This window comes from Austrofundulus limnaeus, unplaced genomic scaffold, assembly GCF_001266775.1.
Source record: "Austrofundulus limnaeus strain Quisiro unplaced genomic scaffold, Austrofundulus_limnaeus-1.0 Scaffold36, whole genome shotgun sequence".
Classification (NCBI taxonomy): Eukaryota; Metazoa; Chordata; class Actinopteri; order Cyprinodontiformes; family Rivulidae; genus Austrofundulus; species Austrofundulus limnaeus.
The window spans coordinates 173,355-189,206 of NW_013952438.1; the positions used below are offsets into that span (position 1 = coordinate 173,355).

At 37.4% G+C, this 15,852-nt stretch overlaps 1 protein-coding gene across 1 annotated transcript in view; it reads right to left on the reverse strand.

Moving 5' to 3' along the window:
* Window positions 1–15,852, reverse strand: part of hcn1 (hyperpolarization activated cyclic nucleotide-gated potassium channel 1) — a gene marked incomplete at its 3' end in the record, with an annotated part of 81,588 nt that overhangs the window by 64,226 nt on the left and 1,510 nt on the right. The window contains 1 exon segment of the mRNA XM_014006451.1: window positions 10,853–11,276. Coding sequence (XP_013861905.1) covers window positions 10,853–11,276 — 424 coding nt within the window.

Below are 15,852 nucleotides of genomic sequence, written 5' to 3' on the forward strand. Positions count from 1 at the left end.
TATGTGTACACATATAAGTGTATATATTTTTATTTTTATTATTATTTTTTGTTAAATAGGGGCAGTTGTTATAAGATTCTTTTCTTCTTCCGCTTCCTTTCATTTTATGAGATTGTGTTTCTTTTTTGTTGTACTGAAATTTTTGTTTTTAATCGAAATGAATAAACTATTAAACTAAAAAAAGCTTTTGTGTTGGCTGTGGTGGCCGTCTTGAATGAACAAACTCAAAAAGCAAATATCTTGCACGAGTAGATATTTTGCTGGGACACTTAATCCCAGCAAAACATCTGAATATTTGCTGGTATCTAGCCATTTTTGTCTTTATAAAGACAGTTGACTGTGGCAGCCATCTTAAATTAGTTTGGCACACAGGGGTAATCAGTTATAGAGGTATCATTTCATTATTTCCTGTAGGTTTAAATAAATTCTATCCAGAGGTTCATGCAACACTGTGCTATCAGGCAGGCTGAGCTGTCTCCAAATATCATTTTTTAAATTTTAAACAAAGATCGCACACAATCTGTCAGCACTTCTCAACATTCATAGTGTTATTGGTTTTGTCTTTTGGCACAGGGCGATAATAACACAGACGTCTCCAGGAATATATTCACTTAGTGCAAAAGTCTTATTGTATCTCAGCTTCGTTCAGAGCATTGAGTCAAACCAGACCTAAAGAACAAAGTCTATTGATTTTCTGACTCATTACAACGAAAAGTACTTGTGATGCTTTGACTTTGTGTTTAAAACACATTTCCTTTAAAGCTGAAACAAACCGAGGCACCCAGTTTATACTGGCTGAGTCTCTATGTTTTGAAAAGAAAAAAAACATTTTTGTGATTCTTCAACATTTCTGATTTACCTGTTTCATTCACTGCACCACTATTTCCATAACTCCTGTTTGCTACCAGAAAAGCTTTTAATAGGGGATCGATATTTCCTATTGAGCTGGAAAGAAAACGTTGTGTTGTCAAACTGCCGTGTGTCCCTTCCAGGCCACAGCTGACGCACATACAAGCAAACATGACAACAATCCTCAACCTCTCAAATCGCATCAAATCACCGGACGAATCAGAAAAAAGCCACACACAGTCATGCGCCAACGGCCCTGCTCCGACGACGCCCGTTCACAGAGGAAAGTCCTGTAGCCGCTCACATTCCTGCTGCCTGCGTCTGTTTGTGTGTCCTTCAACTAATGGAACATGGTAATGAGAACCTTTTAATTATCCCCCTATAAATGTTATTTGCTGCTCTCTGTGAAAAACAGATTGGGTATCTGCTCAGTAAATTCCAGTTTGGGGTAAGTCCTGGTGCCACTGATATGTCCCCTAAGAAAAAGGAGAAACAATTTTTCGCATGTGCTGAGGTAAACAAACAAACAAAAAAAAAAAGCAATACAACCCTAAGATCTTATATGCTGTAATAATGGTGCCAAAAGGGGTCTCTGAAATATATAAGGCGCTGGTGCTGCAGGCATCGCTGTATGACACACAGATAAAAAGAAACACACACTGCTCCTTTCCTTTGTTGTCTCTCTTTCTTCTCTCCTTTAATCTAACACATGATTCAGCATGTCATGAGTCAGCACATCTTGTGTATGTGTGTGAGTGTGTGCGTGGTTATGCACCTGTGTCCCTGTCTGATTCTGGGACGAAGTCCTCATGGCTCCCAGCACCTGGTTTAGTCTTTCCTGATACAAGTGAACCACGGCCGTGGGACACCGTAACTCTCGCTAATCTGATTTGGATCCAAGTGATCCACTAATGAGACGCCCACGGCTTCATCACGATGACCTTTTTTAAATTTTGAATATGGGAAACGCCATGCTTTAGTTTGTCATTAAAAGAGTGACAATTCAATTTAAAGGAGATCTGAAATTGCTGATGGACTGGCAAGGGTTTGGGCAGAATCCTGCCTGATAGATGTCCTAGCTACTTTAAAAAATTTTAAACAGTATTTAAAACAATAAAAATATATTTTAAGAATGTGTATATTTGTCGAAAAACAAAAGTTTTTTTAGCCTCAGTGTCATCTGATATCTTACAAAAAGCAGGATTAAACGGATCGTTTTCATACATCATGCTTATTTGTTTGCCTTTGATCTCTAATCTTTGGAAATTATTTAAAGCTATCCACAACAATAAAACAGCTTAGATGTTCCCCTTTAGTCCCTTTTCCTTTAACATATTTTCTCTTTTTACTTAGTGTTTATCAGAGAAAAACATTTTGTGTAGGTATTCTTTATATGTACTTACCTTTACTATAATCTACACTCACAGTTTGTAACAGAGTAAAAATCTGTTTGGGTCTATGTGCAAGTTAAAGAAGATACATCTGGTGTGTTAGTGATGTATTGCCTTGTCTAATATTCTGTAAAAGTAGGAAGACTAAAGCATTGACAGTAAAACTGTTGCTGCTAATCCTAATGTACAGTACCATTAGCTAATGGTATCTTCTAATTGACTTTTAGTTGTAATTAAGTCATTTTATACAAAGTTTACTTACTTACTCCAGTTTATAATTGAGGTTTCTGCAAGACACTACCAAAAACTAATAAATAAAACTTATTTACCCAAAAACATTTTCTTCTGATCATTAAACTGGTTTATTTTTACAGTATGTCAGTCCTTTGTTAAAACAAACACTTAAATTGATTTAGCATATATTTAGGAAAGATGCGAAAAAGAGTGTGAGTGTGAGGATATTTTTAACAGAGAAAATAATGAGACCCTGACTGTCAGTCTGTTGGTACAATTGTTCTATAATAACAAAGAAAAATAAAAAATTCAGCTGTCAGCCTGTAACCCGATAGAGTGGGTTATTTGGAGGACTTTGTTTTTCCTTTTTTTTTTCTTTAAGTAGAAAATTCTCCTCCTTCACTCTACAATGAACTGGATACCCCGGTCACCTGACTCACAATTTCCCCATTTCAGATCAGTTTACCGAATTAGAGTCCAACACCTAAGTTTAGAACGACAGATCTGCGCCAACAACCTCTGAAGGAACGGATCAGTTCACAGTCAGCTCTGAAAATTTATGTTGTCACGCAAAAAGTTTGTTTAAAAGCATCTAACAAACAACACGAGGACTGTGCATTCACTGCAATTTGAAGTGCTTATTTAGTATTTAGGTTTAAATAAAGTTACAGTATATTACAGCAGTCTATTCAGTCAGGAATCTACTAGGTTAAATGTCTATAAGATGAGTCCTCAGGAGTATCATCTGATGGTGGATATTGATTTGACATTTTGTTTTATTTAATGATCAGATCAACCAGATAGATTTTCTGTCTCATTTTGATCAGCATTTCTCTTTTGCTTCCTCTTTGTTTGTAATTTAATCTTTGTTCCCTTGTCGCCATTTTTGTGACGTTTATGGTTTTCAAAATGTGCTGCATAAATAAAGCTTCCCTTGCTGATTTTATTGAAAACACAATAACTTACAGGGTTAAGTGTAAACAAAAAAATTGCTTTATCCAACTGTACTAAATTATTCTTGTTTACTAAAAGATTGTAAAGAAGTATCCGAACATATATTTAATCTTAAATGATAAATATGGACTTAAAAATGCAAAAAGTAATTTTAATCAGTTAGCAACTAAATGTCAAGATATAAAGGTGGTTGTTCTTTTGGCTTCACCGCAGGATGCCCTTCCTAACACAACCTGGGCTCATACTAGTAACCCCATATTTACAAGACCATGGCACTGCTAACAGAGCTACCGCAGCCCTGATTTAAATAGTGATAAAATGTTTATTAATATTAGGACTGCACGATATCAAGAAAACTTGTGCGATAACAGTGCTTAATATTGCAATGACGATATGAATTGCAATAAATCAAAAAATACTGTGTTCAGAGCAAAAAAACAACTAATACATAATTTCCATTACTCCATAATTGAGTGTTTATGATTTGATGTTTCTCTAGTCCGTTTTCTCCATCTAGACTGATGCACATAGATGCAAACATTAGAGCGAATCACTTACTGCTATTTATGCATTTTTTTGCGATATGCATATTGCACAGGCTGTTATCGTGATAACAATAAATTTGCAAAATATTGCGCAGTCCTAATTAATATGTAGTATAAGCATTGTTTCTTTATTTGATGTACTATACTTATACTCACCACTGAATAAGGTAAATATGTCATTTTCTTTAACATAACCCTTACAAAATATATCAAATCAGTAGACCCCATGGAGTTATATAGCATTCAGTATTGTGATTTAATGTTTTCACCTACACTACAAAAGCAGAAAATTTCAGCCTAGAGCCTCAGAAAGAGTAAAAACCCCTGAGGGCAGCTGTCCTGCCACAAGCCCAACCTGAACCCTGCGACATGAGCTGGAATCTGGCAGGGGGCCTGGTGGCCATGATGAGCCAGATGTGGCACTGGGAGCCCTGGGGATTTTCCACAGCAGTTTAAAATTGTTATGCTTTTAGTCCGCTTGTGCATTTCTTTCTTTTTATTTTTTTTTTTTGTTATTGAAAACCTTAAAGCTAAATCAGTAAAGGTAATTGCACCACTTAGAGAGAAAAATAAAAAGCAAATCTGTAGCATGGTTCGAATGTTGTTGGGATAATTAGTTTTTGTGTCTGTGAGGGCATAAAATAATAAGACAAACATATATGCTGCCGGGTTAGAAATGAATAAGAGCAGAGGGGGAAAGAGTTTTCGAGAGACCAGAAAAAAAAATTGCGGGCAAAATTAAAGATAAAGGGGTGAAAATGCCATCATTAATTGCACTCATTATTTCAGTGAATCATTAAGCACTCGGGCATTAAACGAGTCCTTGGTGGGTCAAACGCATAAAGCAGAAAATCAAGATGCAGGAACGATTCCAAAAGCTACATTTCTTTTCCTGCTTTAGTTGTAGCCTTGAACTGCATTGTCCTTTACAAGATAATGCATGAAAAAACACCCAGAAACAAAAATGCACCTCACTTCTTTCCAAACAAAACCAAGAACACAACACTCAAAAGTACATCTCAATTTCACATCACAAGGTAATATAAAGCTGGAATACCTTCCACATAAGAGGAAACATTTCTTTATGCTTAATGTTTTCAAAGGCACAGTTATGTAACTTTAGTTGTCATTTTTTATAAAGTTAAATAAATCTTTCCAATAATTACCTAAATTATAATTTCTTGCTGCCTTTTAGTCAATTTGTGAATACGTTGTTGATGACTTCATAGTACATCCAGTCATTTGTCTCACACTTAGAATGTGTTTTTTACAGATGCAAATCACTGCAGTCACTGACGTAAATGAAGAGTGTGTGACCATGAGTCAAAAAAGGCATTTATCTATTTATTAAAGGTTATACTGACAAGACAAAACAGGAGGAAGGTGCACAGAAAAAGAAAATCCCTGCTTTTAAAAAGTTATAGTGTAACAGAGTTGTGGGATTTTTCAACTGTTTTAATGATCACTAAACTATAATGATCAGTTGATCTATAGTTAAAGTACAAAAATGTTTATGTTAAACCAGATGGATTGTTTTGTCCTGTATTAGAGTGAGCTGAAGTAGAAATTGGAAATGAAAATGACTGCAGATTTGCTTTTCTAGCATAGAATTTGTACTGTTCACCATGTATTTTTGTTTTTCTGTAACACTTCTAGGGTGTTTTTGACTTTGAACAGTGGTTGCTGCTGGGTTGCATGAACAAAATTTTATATCATGGTATTTTTAACAATTATCTGTATTGAGGTATTGTTGGACTTTTTCCCCCATCACAGCTCAGGCTGAGATTAAAATGCTGCTTATTGATTAGCAAACTGTGATGAGCTGAAGTTACGCTTTTTCTGCAATACAGAAACTATTTCTTGACATTTTTTTCTTTTATTGTAACTCTGTCTGTGTCACGGTTTCCCTCCTACTTTTTTTCTTTCTTCCCTGAACATTAGTTTTGCATTCAGGGCTTACGTCATGTTAGCAGTGAGGGGAGGAAGGTACAGTCTTGAATGAGGGTTGAGCAATGCTCATTAACAAGGAAATTTACATCACGCATGAAGTGTATCTTGGCACGTCACTGAAGAGGTGTATTTTAAATTCAGTGATGGCCAAAATGGGAGTTTTCTTGTTTTTTTGTCGGCCAATGTTAGCAGCAAAATCGCCACCCGCCTCCAGTTAAAGAGAAGGCCGCATTTGTTGACCACTTACGTCCCTGCCCCGCACCGTAAGCTGTTCCAATTTGTAAGCGCCTACTCATGTTGCCGACAAAATCCCGAAAACGTGGGCTGCAGCTGAGTATCCTATGCGACCGACAATATCCCAGAACTCATTGAGTCAGCAAATTAAACAGAAAAACAAAGATGGATGTTTTTTTTTTGTTTGTTTGTTTGTTTATGTCGGAGTATAGAAATTTATCACAGACCGAAGAATATAAGTTAAGCAACTTAGATGAAAAAACTTTTGTTACAATGAGATGTTAAATAAAATGCAGTTACATGTACTGATACTGGAGCTAAACCCAAATTATTAATGCTTTTTATTTGTTTTGTTTTTTTTTTTTACTAGCTGTGAATGTAGCACAGATTTAGAAGGTCTGCATAATTAGCTTCACTTGTAATTAAAAAAAAATCATGTTTATGGTTTTAAAACACAATACAAACTTAAGTGTATTAAATAAACACATTCTTTTTGCAGTCAAAACTAAAATGAATTAAGAAGTGCCAATTCAGACACGGTTTCTAACCATCTCTGTTAACTGTTGCTTTGTTTTGTGGTCACAATAAAAAATGTAAAAGTGACTAAAATCCAAAAGATGTTTTAATGTCAACACAACAAAATAGCTGTACGTTTTATTTTGAAAAGCCAAACCCCATATCCAAAGCTCATTTTGACTTTTTACAAACTGGCATTTAACAAGTTAAATGAATGTTTTCTGTTTATTAGGGTTCTGTGAAGAGGTTCTGGACATTTACTTTCTTCCCTTTAGAAGATAGCTCTTTAAATGAACTCATTTTGAAGAAACCAATTCTTTCTGACTAATTTGATTAATTAATAGCTGGCTACATGGAAATATCCAAGTTCAAATGAAGCATTAGCTCAATAATCTGGTAAAAATTAACTATTTCTTTGTTCAAAAATGTATCTAGAACTGGTTGGTTATTATTGCTCGTAACCTTAACCATTTGCCAGCTTTACCTCAATCTGTAATATCTGTCTGCTGTGTAGTTACGGTATGTATGCATAATATAGTGAGTAAATTAGAGAAGTTCTGGTGCATTGTTGAATGAGCAGTTTCATTAAACTAATTGATCTGATTTTCCTGTGAGAACAGCTCAAAATCAACTTACCAAGGAACACATGGAGTGATAACACGATGATGCCAGGAAAAACTCAATCTGCTCTGCTCACCACAGGAATAGCAGACGTAAAGAGTTTCTTTCAGACGTGTAAACAGTCCACCAGCTTCCAAGTGGCTGGTGATTGTTTAAATTGTCGTGTTTGAGCACAGGCCATATTTACTGCTCTGCGTGACCTTCACACTGTATGCTGTAATTTCCCAAAGCTCCGCACATTGCCGTAATTATGTGAGGGTAAACACACGGATGAATGATTGAACAAACACCCACGACAAATCGTGCATTCGCAGAAACGGAGGCACAGAAAACCAGGTAGGGTGTCAGTGTGTGGAAGTAACTTAAGCACCCAGTCACTTGTGACAGATTCACACTTTACTGCATTACTTTCCAACTAATTGTGCAACCTTCAGTGCCAGGTGATGGTCAAGGCAGCTCCTCTGAATAGTAAAAAAATGTAGTTACTCAGCTGTTTTCTTAAAAAGCCAACATACACCTTGCAGTAGTTCCTGCTTTGGCACGAGCACATTAAACAAGTTAAAGATGGATATTTACAAAGAAATAAAAGGTAAAGAGACTTCAACACACCTGCAGCCGACTACAGACTCATTTTTAACATGCATGTCCAGCATCTATCACGCAAAGTAAAAATAAACTCTGTGCCTTTGGCTAAAAATACAGAAGTGCAAGATGTGCAAAAAGGCGGCACTAAATGTGGCCAACATATTAATGTGGTACATCTCTTTACAGCACATCTTTGACTGGTGTGAGGTTTTATAGGAAATCAAACAGAGAAATAACAAAAGGAACGGATCAGAATTTGCTCAGCTCTGACTGTCCAGTCTGTGATAATGGAACTGCAGCCTCCGCTCGTCCGCAGATGGAGGAGAGAGATGGGACAGAGTGAAGAAGGAGGCGGCCAGCGCACGACAGATGAAGTAATGATGAATGCACTCGGAAGCTGGAGGATGACTTATTGTAGAAAGCCTACATAACTATTCCTGAGCCGATGTAGTGATGGTGCACGGCTCGAAACCCATTATGATGGCGGGGACTGCAGTTGTCCCTCCATTAACGCTCTAATCCTGATGCCTACACCTAATACGTTACGACAGGTTGGAATTTTTCCACTTAGTCGCCTTTATTTCTGCTCACGTATCCTGCAGATGCAGATTAGCTTCTGTATAATTAGTCGGCGCGTCTGTGGTTAAAGGAATAACTTATTTTGAATTTTAGACCGGGGAAATGTGTATTTGTGACTGCATTTTACAAAATTAAAAGACAGACAAGGTGCTAATGAGAAATGGAAAACGGAGTGACGTGACATAAATGAACTGGGAGTAGTGTGGCGCTGTAAGCACTGTTGTTGCGTTCAGACACTACAGCAAATCCGTATATACTGCACTGCCAGTCTGCAAGTTCGCTGCAGAATTTCATTAACCTTGCAGCACCAAATAATTGTGCTCTTAACCTGATCCAGCCAGTCAACGGTTGCAGCTCTGCAACCTGCTGTCCATTCTGAATTTTTAATGAGCCTACTGAGACAATAACAACATGCAGAACCTGTATAGAATCATCCTTCATTTAATATCAGAACATAGTTTCAAATGTGTGGTTGTGTGTGCGAATCCTAGCACTTTTTTAAATGTTAAATTACAAAGCAAGAATAGCATAAAATGGTAAAAGAAACACCACGACCCTGTTAAAGTGGACAAATCATGCAAAATCCACATTTTTTGCCATTAAATGCATGAATTAATTTGTAAATAAAACAATTCTGTGCCACTGTGCGGTCGTAAACCCCATCATCAAACTAGAAGGAACCACTTCGTAAGATGGAGGGGGCGGGGTGTGAAGCTCCTCATTTGGATTTAAAGAGACAGCCTCAAAATGAGTTGATCTGAGACTAACCTCAGAAAGAGGGGCTTGTGGAGTTACAATAAGGAGGAATACAGACCAAAGCATTGCAGTTCCACTTTATATAGACCCCAGCTGAATGACCGAAATGTGAAAAAGTGGGATTTAAAAGCATCAAATGTCTCCTTTAAAGTCAGCTGCCATACAAAACTGATAATGCCAGGGTTTGGGAAAAGGTCATGAGAACATGCGAGCGAGACACGTTTATCAAAGATGCATGAAAGGAATATTCTGCTAAAATATATAAGACTACATAGACTCATAATCATCATCATCATCATCAATGAGTCAAATAGGGAACAAATATAAAATAATTTCACACTTGAATTACTGTAGTAGTTCAATATTGTGTTTCTAAATATGAGACACTTGTCTTTAGTGTGAAACAAACATATTGAACTATAGAACAAAAAGTCTAGACGACTATATTTACTGTATGACTTACAGGTAGGTTTTTAAGCACCTTACTAAATCATTGAATGGTCTTTTGAACAAAAACAATATTTGTGTTTGTATTTTTGTTGCGGCTTGTCAGTATTAATTAAGTTTAAGCTATTTTCCCATTTTATGATTGAAATTTCATTAACCGAATAATTTTTTTGAGCAAAAAAATATTTACTTTAAAAAATACATGAAATTTTAGAAAACAAGACTAACTGGTGGAGCAGAGCAGATTTGACAGAGCCCTAATATATTGGAAGTACACTATTTTCCTTTTTTGTGTGTTTGTTAATTTAAATAATCTACATTCAGGTTAATACTTTGTTATTTTACAGGAACGTTAGACAGGAGAGTATGTAGGTAATTTTCTAATTGAAGAGCAATTCACTGTTCTCTAAGTGCTATAAAGCCATTTCAAGAACATGTTGTACTTCAGCCAGCATCATAGCATATAATAGAGATAATACCTCCAAGGATATCTGGCATCAGAGAGGCTAAAAATATACATCTTATTATGCTGAGCTTTTTCTATCCTAACTAAACAACATTTCTGGTTAGATCGTAATTTAGGGGCTTTTACGGTATCTTCAAACATATCTACTGCCTGAAATGCCTTTTTCATGATCTAAAGCAATGCTCTCTTTCAGTCAGGGTAATCAAATCATTACCACAGGATAGAAAACACTGGAGCTTGGATAAATAGCCTGAGTCACAAAGTCCAGTGAGTCAGTCATAGGTAATGATGTCTTATTTTTTGGTTGTCAAAAGGGACTGAACCTTTCAAATTTAAATGCATATACCTGCAAGAACTGATATGATTGTGGAAACATTTTCAATGCATGAGATTTAAATACAACTAACCAGGCAAATCTAAATTATGCGTAAATGTTTTTGTGCAACATATATTTATGGTTCAACCAAACATTATGTGCTTTTGTTGTTTTGTGAAGTGTACTACAGCTAAAAGGCAGTGAGCCTTTTCATTAATGATCAAGACCACCAATTAAAATTTAAATACGTTATATAAGCCCTTATCAAAAACCCTTCAAAGGTGTGGAAAACAATAATCCCAGCAAATATTAGCAAAAAATATGCATAATGAAATTCAGTTAAAACATTTTTGCCGTTCAGTAGAATAAATATTCTTTTTTCAATATACAAAAATAGCAAAATACGCACCTCTTCCCACTGATGTATGTATCTGATGAGCCGGGACAATCTTAACAGACGGAGGAGACTGAGGATCTTGGTGAAGCGGACGATTCGCAGTGCTCGTGCTGTTTTATAAACCTCAGAGTCAAAGCCTTTCTCCACTATTAGAAAGATATAATCCACTGGAATGGAGGACAGGAAGTCCACAACGAACCAGCTCTTCAGGTAATTCATCTTGATGACCTTGGGATCGAGGATTATCTCGGAGCTTTCCTCGTTGACAATCCCCGTCCTAAAGTTCATGACCAGGTCCACCAAGAAGATGGTGTCCGAAGCCACGTTGAAGACCAGCCAGGTCGTGGTAGTCTGCTCTGAGAAGAAGGTTATTCCCACAGGAATGATGATTAGATTCCCCATCATCATGATGAGCATTATCAAGTCCCAGTAGAACCTGCAGAACAAACACATACAAATTAATACAGTAAATGAGACAAGCGCTTTGTTTACTTAAACCAGGGGTCTGCAACCTGCGGCTCTGGGGCCACATGTGGCTCTTTGGTCCCTCTGCAGTGGCTCTATGAAAATGTGACCAAATATAAAAGAATATTTTTTTTTGTTGTTTTTTTTTATACCCACAACATAAATCAATTTGTATGCAAATATGTGATCAATACTGAAACAAAAAGTAAAACATGTTAGCTCATGCGAGCCTGTTGTTTACTTAAAGATTCCAATTTCTTTCTCTATTTCAAATCCATCAGAAATACGTTTAAATAATTTGAAGACTATAATAATAAGAATTAGAAAATAAATATGCCTGAATAATTCAGATGTACTCGTTTTTATGAAATTCAGTATAAACTACACAGTATTTTTCTTGTTTACATGAAAATGTTCTTTTTATTTGTCCTGATGTGTATAATATTAAATAGTGTAATAATGATAACAATATTCCTTTAGTTTTATATTGTCACCTCCACTGACCATAAAAGTTCCCAAAAAGGCCTCGAAAAGGCCCATGGACCACCAGTTGATAATCCCAGTTGTAGCTTGTTTTGCGGCTCTGGACACTTTTATTAGTGAGACAAGGAGCAGAAATGGCTCTTTTGATCGTAAAGGCTGCAGACCCCTGACTTAAACTGTCAGTCAAAATGAAAAAAAAACTGGGCTCAAGTTAAACAGGTTTAACTCTAGACGAGGGCTAAAGTTATTACAATTTGTTCCACTGGGACAAATAAATGCCTGTATCAATTTTCATGACTTATCCAATAATTGTTAGAGCACTTTACCGACAATGCCGCAAACCCCAACCCTCCTGACAGCTGAGACTAATCAGCAGAGAGAATCTGAAGATGGATGTGCAGAAGCTTTCACGTCAGAGCGAACAGAGGGGGGAAAACACGAGAGCACATACCTGAGCTGTGACAAAATCTCTTGGGATGAAAGTTAACTATGATTCAAGGACACCGTGTTATCTACCGCCACCACTTACTGCATGTTTTCAGGGCCCTCTAGACTGAGACCCTCTCATCCCTCACCGCTGTGTTAATGTCCCCACCCTCTGCCACGCCACGAAAAAAAAAAGAGGCAGAAGTGATTCATCAGTTCCACGCTCTATTCGCCAAGCGTCCTGGGCTCCAATAATGATCAAGCAACCGCAAATGAAAATAGATGCTTCCAGGAATCCTATCTCATCCTAAAAACTCTCCACTGATGCCAATCCTTGCTGCCTGTTTGCTCCGACTTGCCGGTCATCCGTTGAAGGTGGAGATGTACTTGCTAGCTGATTTGGCAGGCGGCCTGTCTGGCTGGAAAACTGGCCACTCAGTAATGGATCTGTGTGAACAAATTAAACCAAGGCCTGGACCTTATAAATACCCACAGATCATGTGTCCGATAATTGTCCTCACTTTAGCCAAAGAGTGGTCTTCCGGGTGGTTAATAAAACGCAATGGAGGTATTTTTACACCAGAACCTTGAAGTGGATGTTCAAGAATAGTACATGCTCTTTTTATTTCATTTTAGCTTAACAGTCACCTCAGATGTGTATTATTTCAAGATACTTATTAAATAATGACGGTGACTCTGCTATTGACACTACACATATTTTTAAATCCTAAAACTTAAAAGATATGTACCCAATTGGCTTAGGGTAAGGGTTAGGTAGGTTCGGCTGGTTGCTTTAATGTCTTAAAAAAGGCACATTTGTGTGCAGTGTGTGGCATGAGTTATTCCTCTAGTTCTACTGTAATTATTTTTATGTGTAATAAGAAGCTGCAATGCTGTGACTCATATTTTCAGTTCCTCAAGACACACAAAAACTATTTTTCCTCCTGTCTGGAGAGGACGGAGAACAAAGAAAGGTAAAGATGAAACAACAGGGATTGAGATATTCTGTGTCTGTAGTTAGAGCTGAGTGTTTTATTAGAACAAAATGAAAAGGAAAACCACTAAGAAGGTTGGGTTTTGAGTCTAGAAAATGTTGTCATGAAAAGGAAAATATCCACCAAAGTTCCATGTTTTTTGTTTAGGTTTTTTTTTTTTCATGTGGATGGCCTTGAAAAGAACAGCTTCTTGCCTCTTAAATAAAAAAAAGTATGAATCGGCAGACTTCTTACTTTTTCTTCATACGTTGCATAAAGCTCTTATTTCACCGCTCCGATTCTCAGAATGCTCCAGTTGAATAGGTAACAAATGTCAGTTCAAACGACTGCACCTCTAAGACTGGCAGCACATTCAGTCCTTAGTTTGTACCCTTCAGATGCAATGCATCAAGCAGTGGGGACACTGTTTCCTTTCCTTTTCTGCAGTTGCTCCGGTGCTGCACCAGCTATGCAGTCAGTCACCTCTACATCCCTGGCTTTACATTCTAAACTCAGCCTGAACATGAAACAGGTAACTGTTCCCACTGATTTCGACGACAGACTCTGGTTAGACGCAGAAGCGTCGCAGAGACATTTCTTTCTCAAGTCTCACATGAATGTAACCTTTATGAATACAAATGAAACAAGCTCGCTACCCCTCTTTCGAAACAAACAAAACAATTGAGACTGACTGTTTCCCCTAAAACCAGAGCTGAGTGACGCACACCTCCAACTATCAATCTGAGGCAGAGGAAACTCTTGTGAAGATAGTCCCGCTTCAAATCAAGCCAGTACTTTTTCTCTTCCTTTTTCCTGTAGGTTTCCTCTTTACAACAAGCGATCCATCATAATCAGTGCCAGACCAATCCTGCCAAGCAACAGAGGAAACCCCACATGATCTTACTCAGCACAGCACGGCCCAATCCAGTCTGCAGACTAACAGGTATGGCAGCACAAGAGGTCACACGATGACGACGTGTACAAAATACAATCTGATGCTCAAATAAAGCTTGCATAACAAATGTTATATTCTGCCTTCATTTATTGGTTAACATGGCCACTACTGTTAAATGTCTGTTTTGTTTGTTTTTTTCATTTTAGTAAAGGAGTAGTGCAATTACATCCTTTATCATACAAGATAAATTGTGATGTAAGAAATGTTATTTTAACAATTATGAAATGTTTTTCTGTTTCGGTCTGTTTAAAACAGACTCCAGCATGAAACATGTCAGAGTCCTACAGGACAACAGCATAACTACGGGTGTTTGTGGTCATGCATGAAGCCTGTCTAAAAAACTATGAATAATAAATATTACTAACCTGCTATTAAATTTTAAACAGTTACTGCGTACAAAGAATATGTTGGATATTGAGTTTCCAACACTCCTATACAGCAGGATAAAGCCTGTGTGAGTTGTGGCATCATTCATAGGCTGCGCTTACGTAAGACATTTTTTGATCATACAAGGTCCTGTCAAGGTGCAACAAAGTTGGTGATTTTCTGATGATTATTATTGTTATTATTATCAATTATGAAAGGTAGATCAGAAATCTGGAATACATATTATAATCCCCATCACTTTCAAGACAAGAGGTAATCCCTAAGCAAAGCATTTTTTTTTCATTTTCTTTTTTACAACCGAACTCCTGACAAATCATTATTTGGAAAATGTCATGAGATGATAACCTACAGGAGGGGCTTTTACCAGCACGAGTTAGAGAAAACCTCTTTCGATAGTGCAGAAGTAAAAGGGTCAGTCTGCTTGAGCAGATACACATATGCTCCTATTAAGATGCTTTTCTTTTTATTTTGCTGTTTTATTTCAGGTAACATCCACTTCCCTGACAGAAATCCAACCCAGCCTGATTAATGCAGCTTGGTTTCTAAAAAAAAAAAAAAAAAGAAGAAGAAGCAGTATGAATTTCATTTCATTGCTCGGGTCGTACTCTTTAGCCATCTTTAGAAGGGGTCAATCTCCTTACGTAATTGTTTTCAGAGTCTACTAAGCTCATTGACTGTTGCACTAATCCTTGCCCACCGTGGTTGTACATCTGTGTGTGCACATGTGCATGTGACTCTGCATGTGCTCAAGTGCAGGATTACTTTTAGCCAAGTTACTGCTCACAAGGAGGGGTAAGGAACAACCAGTGCACGCTTTCATAAAGTTTAGAGCTATTGTCTGCAAGGTATCTCATTGCTGCGCTGTGATCAATACAAACTTTTTTTTAAATCAATCAATAGCAGCAGGGTAAGGCTACACAGCCATGGGGGCTACTGAATAGTTGAGTGTTTATTGGTCTTCAGCTGAGGATTCGCAGCTCTGACAGGAAGTGCTGCGTTTAAAGACCCACCTGAAGTTCAGAACCATGGACAGCTCCAGGATAACAGAACTTCAATTCAAACTGAACTTCAAGCACCATGGACAGCTGCAGGATAAACTAACACCAAGCCAAACTGTAAGAAAGACCAGGGCCAGATAAGATGTCTAATTGGTCAAGTAGTGAACTGTAAACATGCATCTTGTGAGGATCCAGTTCTACTTGCACATGATCTCATGCCATCAGCATTTCAGCACACTCAGCTGCAAATAGGTGGGGGGGTGTCTAAACTGTCTGGGGCAGTTTTGGAACTCTAGTTTACTGTTTGGGGCAAGACGCCTGGGC